Genomic DNA, 17526 nt, shown 5'->3' on the forward strand with positions numbered 1-17526 from the left:
CGTTATTTGGATTTGTTACAGTTTTACTCGTTTATGATTGGCATAGGGATAGGATACCCGGTGACGGTTCAGCCAACATAGAGAAGAAACGGCCTTATAGGCATGTGTCATCATGATAATCTTCCATCTCGTAACCGACGCAATGTTTCTAGCTCAAGTGTCTGCTGCAGTGCACGATCTACAAACGGGGAAGTATCTCAAAGGGCATTTGGATCACAACTCCACAGTTCTAAGTGTTTCATTTCTGGCTTGAATTAGGTTTCTAAAATGAGGAACCAAAGACCCAACGAAGATAGGAGTCCTTGATATGTAGTTTAATTCTCCCGAAACCGATCCCAGCTTAAACTCCCAAGGGGTTATCTTGATTTCTCATACCCGAATCCAATATCCAATCAATATTTCATAAAGATAATAACGCCGCAAACGCCTCAAATGTGCTATTGCATCCACCAATATCATGAAACCCCCCGAAAGGTTCTGGGTGCTTAACTTGAACCTTTCCTTTTCTTCAAGCACCACACTCATCCGTACTGCGACCCAACTTTTAATTTCATTTTCCCCGTTATATATTGTTTCTTGATTTCGTAAAAGGAGGTTATCGAGTCATATCTGATGCGAAGAAATCATCATAAAGAAGAAGAAGAAGAAGAACTCGTAGCGTTGTATGTGCGTTGGCACGAGAAAAAAAAGTTGATTTGTGTCGAGTCAATAAGACTCGACTTGCCTTCTCGAACTTCGTGTGTGACGACTCTTCGTGGCTAGATGGTTCTAGGAAGCGACAAATACGACGGGGTATACGTTGTCTTTCTATTTCGTTTTAGAGGTGTCGACTCTTGTAGCTGTGTATGGTTTGGACCTACGGAAACCCGTCACGGATCATGTCCGGCCGCTCGTGGAATTCGTTCCGTTCGTCGCGGTCGAGTCGGAGGAGGTGGTGGAGGAAGTGGAAGAAGTAGAAGTTATCGGTCCGGGTTGCGTCGTGGGTTTATCATGGTGGATTGGCTCTATATGCATTTCCTCCATTTGCTTCATGGTGTGTTGGCGCATGAAGCGCGTGTAGGCAGTGAGGTCCATGGGAGGGTGGCTGGAGAGCGAGACTGCGTATTTCCCTTGGTGGGTGGCCATATTGGAAGCCTTCTAGGGAATGCTCGATGAGATGGGGAGGGCCGTAAGGCCAACCTTGAGTTGGTAGGAGAGGTAGAGGTAGAGCTTTAGGGCTGTGAGTATTGGCACTAGGTAAACTAGCGCGGAGGAAGCGGAGATGAGGGTATCAGGAAGACGGCGAGAAGAGCGAGGTGTCAGAGCAGTGATCAGAGAAGTGATGGTCAGGAACTTTTATGTTTAATGTGGTCTAGAGAAAAGATAGGGACCGAGGATGCGAGAAGAGGCTGTTGAGGAGGCTATCAGGAAGAGAAAACGTAGTGGAGCAAAGAGAATAATAAGCTGTTGTGGATTCTTGGAGGATGATTTTCGTTCTGGACTTGCGTTCTTCTACCTTGAGAAGATAGTACGCAGGATTGGAAGTATAGTGTGATGGATTCAAATGGAATAGTACTAGACTAGCCAGGACAGGATAGTAGGATATTGTTGGAAGATTGACGCTGGACTACGAGGAGAAGGAGATTGCTGTCTTCGGAGCAATCTTATAAATGACGTTCTTAAGATGGAGGGGGTGTGAGGCAAGACACAGACGGAAGCGTGGGGGTGTATGACGGCGAGATCAATTGACCAATGTACAAGTACGAGGGCAGGTTAAGAGCCGAGATGGAGGTCAATTGAAGAAAACATCATCGATGGTGAGATCAAATGGATCGAGAGATCGACGAAGACCCGGCGCAGGCGAAGGGGCGGCACGAGGGAGCGTAACGAGTAGTGGAAAATGGGGTCCCGGACCTAGTGCACTTCGTAAGTGGTAAGTCTAGAAGTCTTTCGTTTTGGAGGATCCTAGGCTGATGGTTGCGCAGGATCGTTGGATGGGTTGGCGGGTTCCGATCATTCGACATGTTATCGCCTTCGGGTCGAGTTGTGCGCCACCTGCACGGGGCGCGTAGTTTACTTGGTTGGGATGTTAAGCTTGGACTTGTAGAAACGGGGTCCCGTCGGGCTCCCTCTAAGCTCCCCAGCCCTAGACGGAAGCTGGAGAAGTCACAAGGTCTAGTCTATGTGCTACCTTGATAATACTAACCAGGTACGTGGCTAATCCATTAGTTGCGAATCGAACGGTCTGGTCTGGTGCATTACCCGTAACAAGGGCCCGGTACTGTGCGATCCTCGTGAGATGAAGTCAATTGGGGCAGCCAACCCGCGTAATTGCCGTGCTTCGTACGAGTATTCCTTTCTTGGGAGGAAGAGAATAAAGAGTAGAAGCTCGTTCGCGGTAGCCGCCGTACATTGTTGGATGATGGCATCATCGAGACGACCACACCAGGAGAGATGTGTGCCTCCCTCGATGCACAAGCAATGCGCGAAGACGTGGATGCTATCTTATGGGGCGGAGCTCTATGCTCGAGTCTGTAATGGGAAGTGAGGGGGGTCAAGGTAGGGGGGGAACAAGGTAGGCATCTAGACCCTCTTCTGCTCCTCCCTTAGTCGAACGCCATGCCACACACTCCCCGAGGCCATTTGCGACATTCCCTACAGTCCCCGGCTCTATCCAGAGATGGTTACGGCCTAGTGCTGCTCGGTAGCTCCATCTACGAATATATGTTGGGATGACTGAAGATGGCGCCGGTGAACCCGCCGACGGATTGGCCGCTGTGTAGGGCTCGCATTTCTCCGAGAAGTTGGATTCGAGGCGCTCAACGTTATTCAACGATACTTCCGAACCAGGGGAATTACCAAGCGAGCCCTAACTCTCTGTGCGGTAGAAGCTGCATGTAATCCATACGCGCAGATCGGACGTAAGTAGTTCCTATGGCCGGAGAGAAACATATGATCCACACGAAGGTTCATAGAGGATGGTATTGGTACCGTTAGTATTGTTGAGGGTAAACTAGGTTACCAGAGAAGGGGACAAGAGAACGAGGTTTGGAGGCAGTGTTAATAATAGTGGTCGCGGGGAAATAGACTCCTTGGTTGGCTGCGGCGAGGAGTCTTTGACAGAGACGTGGGCAAGTGCTCAGCACCCTGATCATGCCCTATAACTGCTCTGTACTCAGTGCTGAGTCCGTAAGCTGGCCTGGGGGTAGGGAGCGAAAGCAGTTGAGCTCACTCTTTGGAGTGCGGGTGTCTCTTGGTTGTCTTTTGACTTGGTTGGGAGAGCTGTTGTTGTTCTAGGGAGCTATGATGTCATTAGGGCGTTGGGGTGGCGAAACGGGGCGTCAACGTAGTGCAACAGTGTGCTTGGTTTGACCTCTGCTGACAACACAGTATTAAAAACTTTGAATTATGACTAAACAAAAACGTACCATCGCAAGTCCCGAATTCGACAATGACTCTTCTGAACGGAAATGGTGGGGAGACCGGAGATTGGAGATTGTATTAGTTTATTTCACTCACTCTCTGGTCGAGTTGCAGCAAAGGCGAGAAGGCGCCGCGGAAAAACGATAGCTGAGGGAATAGTTTTGACGACATCGACATTTTCATGCTCTCTTATGAAAAGGCCGTCTCGGGCGGAAACAACGACCTCCTCGAGAGCCAGGAAGCTTTGCAGGAAAAGGAGCACAGAATACGTCTACATAATAATTAGTACAAGTTGACTCGAATATAAGGGCACTGGGAGAAGACTGGTGCCCTTGACGAATGAAATAGAGCAAAGGCAGTTGAAGAAGTAAATAGGCAATGCTGTCAGTCTTGGACCACACCTTTTTGTCCCTGAAATGAAAGGGCAACAAATAAACTGAACTGGTCGGGAAAGAGTCCACTCCGCAACTTGCCGGGGCTTTGCTCGGCGGAGCTTGACACGAGGTCCGTCGTCATCGTGGTGGCCTTACCACACAAGCCATGGGGGGCACACGTGAAGGAAGGCTCTGCCCCTTGCAAGATTACCGCGCTCGCAAGTTTGGGTTTCTATCCCAGGTCTGTGGTGCCATTTTTCGGGTATAATAAACCAAATCCGAGCCTTATGAAGCCATCGCAGTTCTCCTGATTCTCCTAACCCCGATGTCAACTCACCCGACACCTCGGGGACTCTTAGGCTGTCAGGCAGGTTAAGATTCCGTCTTTACTTCCCGTGAATCGGGGTGCCGTGATCGCTCTGGTGACCCCGACCTGCCAGTTGATACGGGGAAAGGTGGAGACTTGGATGTCTCCATATTGGCTTCCCCACCTCGCCCGAATCTCGGGGCTGCCCTAACGAAGGAGTGAGTCTACGTCTTGGTTCAGTCTCCCCAACACCAGCACCCAAAATTTCCCCCAATCAGCCATAAGGATAGCGATTAGAACACTCGAAAACAACCAATCAAGAAAACTCCCGATGGTCTAGTTGGTTCATGACATCTGACTGTAATGGCAACAGTTCAATCAGAGGGTCACCTGTTCGATTCAGGTTCGGGAGATTTCATTTTTTTTCTCTCTTCCCTTTTTGTCACCTTGACTTTTTGCCAGTCAGGAAATCAATTCCAATCAATTCCCTATCGAGCATCGTGGGACTCATCGTTCTCTTTGGGGTTGGCTAACCGTTGCCATGTCGTGCCGATGCTCCCCAGTTCTTGACCAAGCCTCATGCATGTAAGAGGAATGAGGTTTGCATGCGTTCTTATCCATCTGATTGATGACATCGAATGGTGATAACTTCTACTTCGCACTTACACACCGACAGCTTACGGCAGGGAAGACCCCGCACTTGGAACAACCACTGGGGGCTGACGAGGATGTTCCGGAATCGCTACGAAGGAAGAGGCCGGAGCGAAGAAGTGATACGCAGTGTTCGTTGCCAAGCTGGTCACAGCGCACGACGTCCAGGTTTCCGTCAACGATGATGCTAAATACCAATGACTCTATGTGACAGGTGCACTGTTGTTGTACAGCGGAAAGAATGGGCTTGTAGAGCCGAGCCGAGTGCGGTGTGCCCAAACCTTCCTTTTTCTTTGCTCTCTCTCCGCTCACCAAACGCTGGGCCTGTGGTCGGTTCAGAATGGTTTCAGGAATGAGTTGGGTCGTAAGACCCAGAAGTTGCGTTTGACGCTGCAGGGGCACATGGAAACCAACCCCATTTTGTGTTTCTCTCTCACTCTCTCTTGTTTACCGTTTCCCTTATTCTCCTTGGAGAACGACAATGATCCTTCTCACGCCAACTGAGAGAGCTTTTCGACCGTGCATTGGACGATGATCATCGTGCGGTCCTTGCTACTCGGACAATTTTGTCATTCTGGCCCCCATTGATCCTTGTTAGGAATTTCCGCAAAATCTACCCGAATCGAAGGGAAAATCCGAGACTCGGAAAACAGGAGCAGAAGTTTTAAGGTTGCGATAAATGAGATGAAGTACCGGAGGTAAAGTGGCTTTAACCTGAAGCGAGGATCCAAAAGGGCCAATCCGAACAAGAAAACCCGGGAGCTTTGAGTGTACATTTGCCGGTCAAGCTTAACTCACGGCATGCCTCGTTGGAGGCTAGACAAGAGAATTCGCCGAGTGGGAAAAATCGCCAGGCAAAAAGGACGATCACCAAAGGGGACCTACCGGCATCCGTTGTTCATCGGTGCATCAACTTCAGCTTCATGACCTCATGACTATGAGGTGGGCCAAGCCAAAAGCCCCGTTTTGCCTTTTTTTTCTCTCTCTCTCTCTCTTCCCTTCATCACTTTCCTTCCAATGTGTCGCTGGGTGATGGCGATCCGGTAAAACTGGTGTAAACGTCTCACCCGCGACGCCGTCCCTGCTTCATGGGCGTCGCGGATCTCTCCCACCGGTTCCGTTTCAGCCTACCTTTCCGGATGCCTCCCCCAAATCCGAACCATTCCTTTATTCGCCATTCTGTTCAACACCCCTTCGTTTATTTGCTCAACGTGCCCTATTCTGCTCTTCTTGCGTGATGACGAGCTTTGGCCAAGCCGGTAGCTGCGGCCGATGCCTTGCGCCGAGAAAAAAAAAGACAGGGTCGAGATGAGCGGTTGGAGGCGGTGGGGGATGTGAGGGATCCCATGGGAGGAGGAACGTGAAGCTGTGGATGGGAGGGGGAAGAAAGTGTCTATAATGTCACGATCGTCCGCGTCGCGAGTTGAGAGGCGCATTTAGGTCTTCTTCTCTTTTCTCTTCTTCTGCTCCTCTCTTGTCCTCTTTTTAATCAGGCGTACCACTTTTCTCTTCTTTGAGTTATAATATACTGTCGCGTCAGCTCCAAGCATTGCGCTTACCAATTGTTTCTCTTATCCCGTTGAGGATATATTCTTGAACTTTTACACGATGCGCTTCCAGACCGTCTCAATCCTGACGGCGGCGTCTCTGGCGTCAGCCCTCACACCCCAAGGCTTCACGCCGGGCAGCCAGAACCAGCTCTTCGTCCAATACGGCAACCAAGCCGCCCTCAACGGCCAAGTCATTCCGCGCGACTGTAAGTTTCTCTCTGTCTCTCCCCCACCGGCGCATCAACTAACACGAAGACCCCCCAAAACCAGCAACCCAAGTCCAGCCCACCCTCGCCACCACCCAGCGCCTCCAAGGCACCTACGCCGTCATAATGGTCGACCTCGACATCCCCACCGACACCGCAGGCCAAACCAACACCCTCCTGCACTGGCTCCAAACGGGGCTCACCTCCTCCGCCCAAGCCACCGCCTTCAACACCACCGGCGGCACCACCCAGAGCAACGGCCAGGTCTTCCTCCTTCAGAACCGCCAGAACGCTGCGCCTTTGGCCTCCTACATCGGTCCTAACCCGCCGGCGCGCAACCCGCTTAGCCACCGCTACACGTTCATTCTTGTCGACCACTCTTCCATTAGCACGCAGGGTCTCAACGCGCTTACTACGGCTGCGCAGACGAGGATCGGCTTCAATACCCAGGACATACTCACCCAGGCTGGTCTGGCGAGCCGTGTCGTCGCTGGTAACTTTTACAACGTTACGAACCCGGGCCCTGCGGGCGCCGATAATGGCAACGGTGGTGTCGGCGGCGGTGTTCAGGGGACGCCTACGGATGGAAATTTGCAGGCTACGGGGACGAACACGTTCATTCAGCCCGATGCGTCTGGGAACGTTCAGGCAGCGGGCGTGGTTACCGTTCCGAGGGTCGGAATTGCTTCGCTTTGTGTCGGGCTCGTGAGCGCTTTGATCTGGGCTTTCTAAGTTTAAGGGCCGTTTCTTTTCTTTTTCTGTTTTTCGTTTTATTCTTCTGCTTTTCCTTTTCTTTTAATCCCCCCCCCCCTTTTTTTTTGGGGGTGTTTAAGCGCTCTCCCGTTTCTTATTTTGCATAGCGGAGGGTATATCCTATGGTGTTTGTGAGGGAACAAAAGGAAGGATATGGGATGGGATGATTGGTTTTGGGTTTGTATGATACCTGCAAAGCGAAGGAATACGTGAGAAACGCGGCCCTGTCAGTTCGGCTCTCCTTGTCTCTTTCTTTCTTTTTTCTTCTTTTCTCCTCTTCTTTTGTCTTGAGCTTGACTTGTTTCTGAAGATTCCTCATGACCTCGGTCCTTTTTTTTCTTTTCTTTCTTGCTCTATACTGTATTTCGTTCTATCATTTTATGCTGTTTTTCTTATTAGCCCGGATACCAGTTAGACACTTCTGCTAGTTTGATAGTATTTGTCCTTGATTTTTCATTGTTGCCCAAGTCTGTTTGATATATATTCGTGGCTTGCAATAAAGTCCTCGCCTTCCTTCCCGGCTGCTTCTGGTGGGCTTATACTCGCATCCACATACAAACACGGATATAACTCGAAACGAATCATCCGTGGAAACGACACGCCAAGGTGAAGAGACAAGGTGCAGACACCACGGGTACAAATGAGATCAAAGGCTGTTAGCGCAAAAAAGACGTGCAGTTTATAAAACTTTTATAATGGAAGCTATCGTACTTGGCCTGCCCTATCCTTCGTTTTCCCGGCCTATCCGCCGCCCTGTCTGAACTGAACCGAATAAAAAGTCCATGGCGCAACTAACCTTGATACATTGGTACAGTACGTAGTGTAAGTATGTACCCTTGAGCGACGCGCTTTGCCGTGAGAAAACAACAAAGGGAAGATAAAAACCAAAGGAGGTCGACCTCTCTTGCAAGATGGAGGAGCAACAGATGGTTAAAAACAAAGGGCCAAGGGAAAAACTAGAAATCGAAACAAAAAAGAAGACGGTGTAGAGACCGAAGGACAGGAAGACAGATGAGAATATGGCTGCTGCAACCATCTATCGTTATCATCATCATGCCTTCTTTCCCCTCATTTCCCCTCATTTCTCCCCTTCCTTCCCTCAGGGCAAGAGTCCAAGAGCAAAAAGGAGCTTCATCCATCCATCCATCCATGCTCCTCTGTAGCAGTATAAAAAGGGGTATTGAGGAAAGACCAAGAAACACCAGAGTCAAGATACTGCCTACACTTCTTCTTTGCGCCAATCCATGTGCCTGCCGCGGCATCTATCCGCATTCGTCGCATAGAAACCGGTACCGTCATCATCATAGAATTCTTATTCAGCGAACTTTTCTTCTTCGTGTTGCGTCGTCACCGAAACTTTGTCAACCGAGAAATAGAGGCTTTCACTTGAGGAACAAGTCCGCGCCGTTCCTCACAGTCCGGGTTCGATCTACGTGATCGAGTCCAAGCACGTCATCATCTGATGAGGTGATATCCCACAGAATGTCGTCTATGGTGTCGGCGAGTCTGGTCAGTACATAGCTCCTTTGGGAGGGAAAATGATTGTCAGGTTTTTTTTTTTTTCATACCGTCTGTAAGATATTGAGGTTTGGAGTAATGAGAACGGCGGATGACCGCAAACTTGATCTTCTCGAATGACTTTCCCTTGAATCCTGTGCGCTTTTCAAGCCGCTTCTTCGTCTCCGAGAAAGGCTCACCCTAGAAATCAAAGCTGTGTTAGTTTCTGTGCCATGTCCATGCAACGGTGGGCTCTAAGACAAGGAGGGGGAAAAAGAGAGCAAAAAAAGAGCAACATACCTCGACGAGCAAGAATCTGAACGGCACACTGTGGGCCCGGCTCGGTTCCGTGTGGAAGTGGAAAACATTAATCAAGCTGTTATCAGCGGCTTCCAGCTCCTCTTCTGGGACCCTCTCGGCAAAGACCTGTGTGTAGTCATTCATGCTGATGACTGGGTAATCCCTCTTGAGCTCTCTGAAGAAACGGTTGTTAGACGACTCAAAGATGCGGATTCTTCCGCCCTCAGCTTCACTGGGAATATTGGCCTTCTTGACAAGTGCTTCGATGAGATCGTCTATCGTGCCGTTTTTGTTGACAAGTAGGTCAAATGGCTCCTATTACATTGATCGATCTGGTTAGGCAATTGCTCTATTGCGTGACACGAGTTGGGTAGCCCTACCTCCTTAGTGATGCCCTCGCTCAGGAGGGTCACCTTGATGCTCTTCTTGTGTTCAAGCTCGTCCAGGCTGATCTCGAGAACCTCAAAGAATAACGCGTCCATGCGATGGTTTTGCGCTATTTGAGAATACGCCGCAGTGTTGAGCATTGCAAGTAAATTGCTGTTGGGTAGGCGCTTCACGGTAGCCTTGGGATTGGAAGTCGTGCTGTTGACAGTCCAGAAGCGAATGTGTGTCGGGGGAACTCCCAAGATAAGGCCAACGCGCTCAGCGACCGTATCGTAAGTAACCTTAGTACTCATGGTGAGATCGAACGCTGGGTACTTGGCCTCATCGCACCGGCTTGGGTGAGGGCAAAACTTGACGGTCTTCTTGTTGCACAGGAAATCATAGTACTCAGAGGCGTTGTTGAAAAAATCGCTCGTTTGTTTGTGACTGCTTGACGGTTAGATATGAATAACAAATTTCTTGAGAGGATTCATCACTCACACATCCGCAGCACGTTCCTCGAGCACTTTGCGCTGTTCTTGAATGCTCTTCTCGCTCTTAGGGTCTAGAAGGCGCTGGAAGCACACGATGTCACCGTCTTGCAGTTCGGCTGCCTTTAGAGATTGTTTGGGCTTTAGCGGCTCAATCATGGTCGGTTTGATCTCCTGTAATATGGCAGTTAATATTTGGGATTTTGGCACTAGTAGTAGTTCAAGGCTTGGTAGGGAGGGCGAGGGGGTTGTATGAGGCTTACCTCCCACAAGAAGATTCGCTCGTCCGACGGGACCTTGTCGCCCCAGCCCATCAACCTCAAGATATGAGGAGTGATGTCATCTACCTTCTTATCCCTTCCGATATAGATCTGTCCAACTCCATGTAGCGTCTGAGCCGGTAGATCGAAGCACTTGAGGAAGAGTAAGATGACATTGCTCTTGTGGATGATGGCGGGACCGCCCGAAACATTGTAGGCCGGGAACACTCCGTTGCCCTCGGCGTCGACTTCTTCGGCTACCTCCACCCACAGACGGAGAGCGGGATCCCTGTGAGAATTCACTCTATGATAGAGGTCTTCCACAGTCGGTTGGAGATCCAAAACCGGCACGTCGGGTCTAACAGTTTTGTTCTGGCGGTTGACCATTACCCACAATCGGAGCTTCTTGGGATTCTCGCCCATGTCCTGGCCAATCTGCGCCACGAAATCTTCAAGCACTAGCGTTCGCTTAACACGGTAGTGCCTCGGGGCGGAATCGTCCGTCTTCGGATCGGCGTCGAAGTGCGCAAGGTCGGTACCGCCATATTTTCGGAATGTTTGAGGGGTGATGACCTTGACATTCATGTATAAATGTGCCTCTTGCCTCTCCTTCCGAAGCAGCTCTTTGGTGCGCATTTCTTCCTCAAACCGCTCCTCTGTAGTGGCTATTTGTTAGACATCATTGATCGAAGGAAAAAAAGTATATCGGCATTCCCGGGGGAGGAAGAAAACATACTCAAGTGCTTCGGGATGTCCTCTTCCGTAACGGGAGTCAGAATCTTGTCGAGGCGGGATTGGCGGATGTACACCAACATGTACGCGCTGTTCTGGCGAAGGATGGGGGTTCGCTTCTGAAGGGGCGCGCGACCGGCGGCTGCTGAGAAACGGGCCTCGCCCCCAAAGTTCTCCTCCAACACCTCCCTCATGGTAGCTCGGGTCACCTTGTCGTCGTCATACCTATAGAACCACCCGTCCTTGTTCGGCTTCAGGAATGCGTAATAATGGCCAGTGTTGAGGTCGCCGCTGTGTACAAGAACGCCGTGCAGCTGGTAGACCCATGGCTCTGACTTATCCGCGTCGTCCAAGAGGAAAGGAGCGGCGTCGAAGACTTCGGGGAACTCGTAGCGAGCATTCACCTTCATCATCATGTCTCGTTGAATGTCGTACTCGAAACGCTTCAATTGCAGGTGAAGGACGTCGGGGAATGATGTGAAGATGACGCCCTTGTTCGCGTCCTGGAGTTTGAACTGCTCGCCGGCGTAATACTGGTTCTCTCCTACGAGCTTCTCCACCTGGATATAGTCTAGGAAGCTCTCCTGAACATTCTTGTTGCCGCTGACGTTGAGCTGGATATCCCAAAAGTCCTCGATTCGGGAAGACTCGTAGTCGACGTTGATGCAAGAGATGTACGTCTTGACTTTTCCACTAAAAAGCTGGGGTAGGACGTTTTCGGCCTTCGTTCCCTTCATCTTCTCCTCCATGCGCTCCATGAGCTTTCGCGAAAGTTCCTGAACATCTTGCTGTTCAAATATGTGTCTCGTCTCCCAGCCGAAAGATTTCGTTAGCTCGTTCGTGCTGACAGCGGTCTCGGAGGTCTGTAGTTGGTAGAACAATCTTTGGAGGGTGTAGGCGCTGTTGGACATGCTAGCCTCATGCTCGGTTGGAATTTCGTAGATGGCCTAGATTGGTAGGAGAAGACAAATAAGTCAGCATAAATCTTCCACTCCAACTGTCGTACCACCGCATGCCGCTGCAGTACTTAGGGATAAAAGTCGTGTGGGAGACGAAGAGTACCTTTCGAAAAGCATTTGTAAAATACAGTGACTGAAGCAGAGAGTTAAGGTAGCAGGTGGCACCCTGGTTCTTGAGGCCCACATATCCAGTCTCCTTCTTGGAATCGTAGTTGTTGAAATTGTGCCAGAGCACACCGGTTTCATCTTCAACAATACGGAGGTAAACCGTGATGTTGGCAGCGTCGTTCTCGCAAAGAGGTCGGGTACCCCGGTCCCAAGGGGTGTTGAACATCTTCCGCAGCTCGACGAAGCGCGTGAAGCCCCAATCGCTTTCTTCCTTGGTGAAGCGATGGTGGGCATGGTGGAATGTGTATAGGGAGGGGTCGTTCGGATTCCAAAGGACGAGGGCAAACTGGACGCAGCAGCTCCAGTTCTCGGGTATGCTTGTGGTCTCGAAACCATGTTCGACGTATATCGAGCATTGATCTACGTTGTTTCCGAAGGGGAAGAGGAGAATTCGCCTATACGAGAAGAGACATTAGTCACAGAACCACACGCGGTCCACCCGGGACTTCATAGCGCTGGAGGAAAACCGGAGTTGCTAGGAGGGCATGCGGCATGGCCGGGAAGAGTTCCGAGGCTAGGAAACGTGTGCGAAGAGAGCGGATCGAGTTTGTCAATAGGACTGCCATACCAAGGATATCCACCGGCGTGAAAGATGGGGCCATGTTCCTTTCTCGACATGGCGTTCCAAGACTCGATGGACCAGGTGTGAACTGCATCCTCAAGTATGCGTGGCTCCTCCAGGAGAGGAGGTAGCACAAACTCTTTCATGGAATCATCTGCCATGGCGATGTATCATCATTAGTGCCCAGACACAATACGATGTTGAAGCGGGGTTGGACGTAATGGGTGAGGGGAGAGGGGGTTTGAGGATGAAGGTATGGAGGGGTAGGATGTGGTGCGGTGCAGCGTACAGTCGTCGGCGGTTGGGAGATCCTGTAATTGATCTACTTCGGCATCGGGTGTGTCGGTATTGATGATGGCGATTTGATCTTTCTCGGATGGGTGTGCGACACCGACATAGTCGTCCGAGTCGAGCATCATGTCATTCGGTGAATGGATGTTTGGATTATAGCTCTGGAGGAACGGGTTGGACGTCAGCAGGCAGGCAGTGAGAAGACAGGTTCACCCCGGAATATCGTTCAGTTTCAGTGTGAGGTGGTGCAGGGTAAGAGAACAGCTGAGGCAGATTTGATTAATGGCAGGCAGTTGATATCTATTTGGAGGGGAATGAAGCTGAGGAATGAAGTTCACAAGGACAGTCTTGTCGAGAAATTACTCCCGGGGAAAGTGGTGGACCTGAGGTGGCGCGGTAATGGTGATGGTGACAGTGATCAGAGGTGCAGGGCGGGGGAGAGAAAATAATACGGGCAGTGGTCTTGAGAGAGGCAGGAAGGGGAAAGGGCTTACCATTGTGGATGACGAAGACCATCGAACTAGGCGATGAAGTTAGGATAGCAAGAGATGAGGTGGAGAGCGAGGGAGGGAAGGAGAAGCCCATCCATCAATCCACGGGGACTGCCAAGGTGAAAGGGGAGGAGCAACAAAGACGAGTCGAGGCGAGGCGAAAGGCTACAAGCACTTGATGTTGATGTATGAAGTAGTGAGTGTATTGTGGTTGAAGAGATCAAAGTCGAGTGGATTGATCAAAGTCGACGTCCCACCTTTTGCTTTACTTCGTACTTTTGGGCCTTCGGAGTTTTGCTGGGAGCTACGATTTTGTACCTTGTACGTTCACTGGAAGGCGGGGGAGATTTTTCCTCTGGGGGTTCTGAGAACATGAACTGGGCAGAGGCAGCAGGAGGCAGCAGAAACAGCTCCAGCCAGGCGGCACCAGATACCATGTACAAGCACTGCAGGTATGACTTGGAGCCTCCTGGCCTATTATTTGGGTGACCAAGCAGCTCGGGAACGCGTGTGGCGAGACTTGGATGAGGTGAGCTACAATAACACAATGCAGTGTCCGACTGTGCACAGTCTGCTCACGAGAAGCGACAAACTTGGAGGCACACTGAAAATTCCATGTGGTCAGTGGTACTTGACATCTTAGGCTCTCGAAGCCCCCACATGCTCGCCCACACTGTAATGGAGTGATTGTACCTTTGTACTGACGTTACCTCTGTACGAAGTACCTCTGCCTGAGATCAATTTCGTGTAACATGCTCGATGGAAAATCGATAACCTCTCCAGAGACCGTCTTGGAGAAATGGTTTCTTCTGAAACGGAAAACCCAAAGAAAATAAACCCCAGACTTCCATATGCCTATCTACACCTTCTCCTACCCATCGACGTCAACCTGACCGATGACTCTAGGCCTCGAGTAGACGTCACGTCTGGGATTCTTAAGAGAAGGAAAACCAGTGTGAAAAATGACCAAAACGAACCACTCGTCACCAGAGACCAAGAGCGCAGATTATAGTGGCAACTACAACGGTTCTCTAGAACCCCATGGCGAATCAGACCAGTGTGCTGGCCCTCCCATCATCTGCTGCCCGGCAGCAGCCGAGACACTGTAGCCCCTCTATTCGACCAGCAAGGCAGGAGTATCAGTGCAAGCGCCTGTTACAGCAAGATTGAGGCCCTCAAGGCGTGCAATTCGACGCTGCTGATGTTAGGGATATCAAAGTTGGGGCTGATTCCTCCAATACAATCGTCAACTGTGTCATAAAAGCTCCCACAAACCTAGCCCTAGCAGCATCGATGGGACAGGAATGAGCCAACAATGCATTTCGAATGAAGCAAGCATGTGGTTAAAAGCTGTCGCTGGCACCAAACACACAAAGCGCCTTGGCCGAGCCACGGCCTCACTTGCTTTGTACTCTCTTTCGCAGTGTAACTTTGCACTTGTGATGACGTTTGGTTGGAGGCAACATCCCACCTCTATTACTTGATACACTCGGATAAAGAATATCAAGAGCCCCGAGGGACCATTTAAGCCCTATTATCGTAACTGGTTATTATACGAAGTACATCCATCAATTGGCCAATTTCAACCCGATTTGATTCCGAGCCCTCAGGCGAGGTGACCCGATGCAAGGAACGGTCAGCACGACAGTAGAACACGACCACCTGCTCAATGTAGCCACGGCTTATCGATGGCAAACAGAGGCAAGAGGCGAGAGATCTCACCGGCTCTTCACCATCAGCATCGATGGGTGCCAGTTTTGTCCCATGTTGACCGGAAGCCTTAGCACTTCGTAGGTCTGGCTAGCAACGGGTCAAGATCAAACATCAATCTGCGCTATTCGCTTGTGTCAAAGTGCACTAAAGAATCTTGACGACCTCAGTTCCTCAGTGCTTCATCCTGTACTCCATACAATAGTGTAATAGTGGCTAGATAAATAATAATCATAATGCAGAAGTTGGTGCTGCAACTTGTGCTGGTTCGACTGCATTGAGCTAAGTTGGTTGATGACTCAACCCCACATTTAGCACGGAAAGAGCACCACCAGCATCTCACGTCCTGTTGCCATTCCGATCTGCTCCACTACTCTATACTTGCAATAGTTCAGATGCATCCTATCCTCGGGATTCCAAGGTGATTCACCCAGTCACACCTCCCGCCCCAGCGAACTCATTAAATACTACGACCTACGGAGACATCTCAAACAACTCCTCTGCTTCCTCCCAGCTCCCAACGAACACGCCCTCTCCTCGAAGCTGCAACTGCATGGTACAAGCGTAATGCCTCCCGTCGCGGTCCGACGAGCTTCCACAGCTCGTCGCATAACTTTCTCCGCCGCTTTCGCCGCCTCGCCAGCCCCATCCCAGAGCATTCGACGCCCGCGATGTCGAGGGGACCGCTCCCATACCACAGCGGCATGGCGCCCTGTCTCTGTCCTTGACGAGTAAATGCCCACTCCCTTCTCAAAATAAGCTTTTTCTTTTCCCTCCCATTGGCGAGTGATAACTGACCTTTGCTTGCTTCGTTTTCCCCGTAGATGGGTTGCCAAGGAGGCTCGACCTATCAGTCTTCGGCAATTGATGGTCTTCGGCCGCTCACTGACCGAGTCTCGTTTGATCAATTCGGCCAACTATGTCCGGACAGAGCTTCCCACGAGGTTCGTATCATGTGAAGGTGAATGAGGAGGGGTCCGTTTCTTTCCGGCAGATGGGCTAACAAGAGGTCCCACCTCTCTTCGTCTAGAATTGCGCACCGAATTCGGGATATGCAACACCTACCCTACGCCGTTGTCAAGAACCCCCACATTAGCGATGTCTATAACCTTTACTATAATGCCTTCGATTCTTTCCGAAAGATCAAAGAGATAAATACCCTAGAAGAAAATGACGAGTTCTGCAAGACCATAAGCAAGAACCTCCAGGCCCACCTGACCGTCATACCCAAGCTTGCCATGGGGATAATAGAATGTAGCGACCTTATGGATGCACAGTCTCTCGACAAGTTTATGAACACTATCCTAAGATCTGTACGCAATACTCCCGCCCTCCCCTCCCCTCCCCCCTAACCACCTCGTCGCCTTCCCTTCTAACACGTGCCCCCACACGTGTGTGTAGAGGATATCCCGCCGAGTCATCGCAGAGCAACACCTAGCTCTAACAGAAACCTACAACTCCCCCTGGTTCTCCCCCGGAGCCAAACTCTCCGAGGCCGACTTCATCGGCGAAGTCTTCATCAAATGCGTCGCTAAGGACGTCATCGACCGCTGCGGCCTCGCCGTCCAAGCCCTCGCCCGAGCCACCTACGGGCCGGAGGTACAAATCCCCGAGATCAAAGTCGAAGGCCACCTCAACGCCAGCTTCCCCTACATCCTCAGCCACCTCGAGTATATCGTCGGCGAGCTCCTCCGCAACTCCGTCCAGGCCGTCATCGAGCGCCAAATCCGCGAAAGCGAACGCCAACAAAAGGACAACCCCGACCAAAGCCACCCTGCGGCACCACTACCTCCCATCGAGGTGACTATTTGCGAGTCCCCCCAGCTCATTATTATTCGCATATCCGACCAGGGCGGCGGCGTACCCCGCGACGTCCTCCCCCACCTCTGGTCCTTCAGCAAAGGGCCCCGCGGCCAGAAGCTGCTCGAGAACCTCGGCAAGGTCCCCAAGATGGCTGCCACGATGCAGGAGCTCCACATCCATGATGAGATCGCGCGGGCCGACCTACGAACACCGAGCAGCTACGAATCGGCGCCCATCACGTCGTCGTCGTCCCTGTCTTCCCTGTCGAACAGGCCGCCGAATCTCCAGCTCGGCATGGGTTTGCCCCTGAGTAGGGTCTACGCCGAGTACTGGGCCGGTAGCCTCGAGCTGCATAGTCTCGAGGGGTATGGCGTCGATACGTTCCTGCAGATTTCGAGGCTGGGGAACAAGAATGAGCAGTTGACTACTAGGGCGACTATTGATGCTGTTTGAGAGTCTCGGCTTTTTGGAACTAAGCCTTTCTATATTTTATTTTATCCTTTCCTTTTCCCCTTTTCTTCTTCTCTGGTTATTGTCCTCCTCCTGCTCCTTTTTATTTTCTCTAAGGAGTAAGAACCATTTGTCGGGGATACATGTGGGTGAGATGGACTCATACTATGCATGGCGTATCTGGTGTTGGCGGGTCAGGGGGA

General features: G+C 50.9%; 3 protein-coding genes across 3 annotated transcripts; 2 read left to right on the top strand and 1 right to left on the bottom strand.

The window, feature by feature from the left end:
• Window positions 1-6342: 6342 nt before the first annotated feature.
• Window positions 6343-7222, top strand: SAPIO_CDS9574 (uncharacterized protein; the record flags this gene model as incomplete). The annotated part of the gene is made up of 2 exons (XM_016790929.1): window positions 6343-6490; window positions 6555-7222. 2 exons carry the CDS (start codon window positions 6343-6345, stop codon window positions 7220-7222), a joined length of 816 nt encoding a protein of 271 aa, XP_016639439.1.
• A 1403-nt stretch (window positions 7223-8625) lies between these two features.
• Window positions 8626-12997, bottom strand: SAPIO_CDS9575 (uncharacterized protein; the record flags this gene model as incomplete). The annotated part of the gene is made up of 10 exons (XM_016790930.1): window positions 8626-8732; window positions 8812-8941; window positions 9041-9355; window positions 9421-9853; window positions 9908-10071; window positions 10161-10813; window positions 10894-11836; window positions 11952-12411; window positions 12585-12732; window positions 12868-12997. 10 exons carry the CDS (start codon window positions 12995-12997, stop codon window positions 8626-8628), a joined length of 3483 nt encoding a protein of 1160 aa, XP_016639440.1.
• A 2940-nt stretch (window positions 12998-15937) lies between these two features.
• On the top strand, window positions 15938-17326 carry SAPIO_CDS9576 (uncharacterized protein; the record flags this gene model as incomplete). Its single annotated transcript, XM_016790931.1, has 3 exons — window positions 15938-16014; window positions 16101-16383; window positions 16472-17326. 3 exons carry the CDS (start codon window positions 15938-15940, stop codon window positions 17324-17326), a joined length of 1215 nt encoding a protein of 404 aa, XP_016639441.1.
• Between the last annotated feature and the right edge of the window lie 200 nt (window positions 17327-17526).

This window comes from Scedosporium apiospermum, assembly GCF_000732125.1.
Source record: "Scedosporium apiospermum strain IHEM 14462 chromosome Unknown SEQ_SAPIO_0143, whole genome shotgun sequence".
In the NCBI taxonomy this organism is placed as follows: domain Eukaryota; kingdom Fungi; phylum Ascomycota; class Sordariomycetes; order Microascales; family Microascaceae; genus Scedosporium; species Scedosporium apiospermum.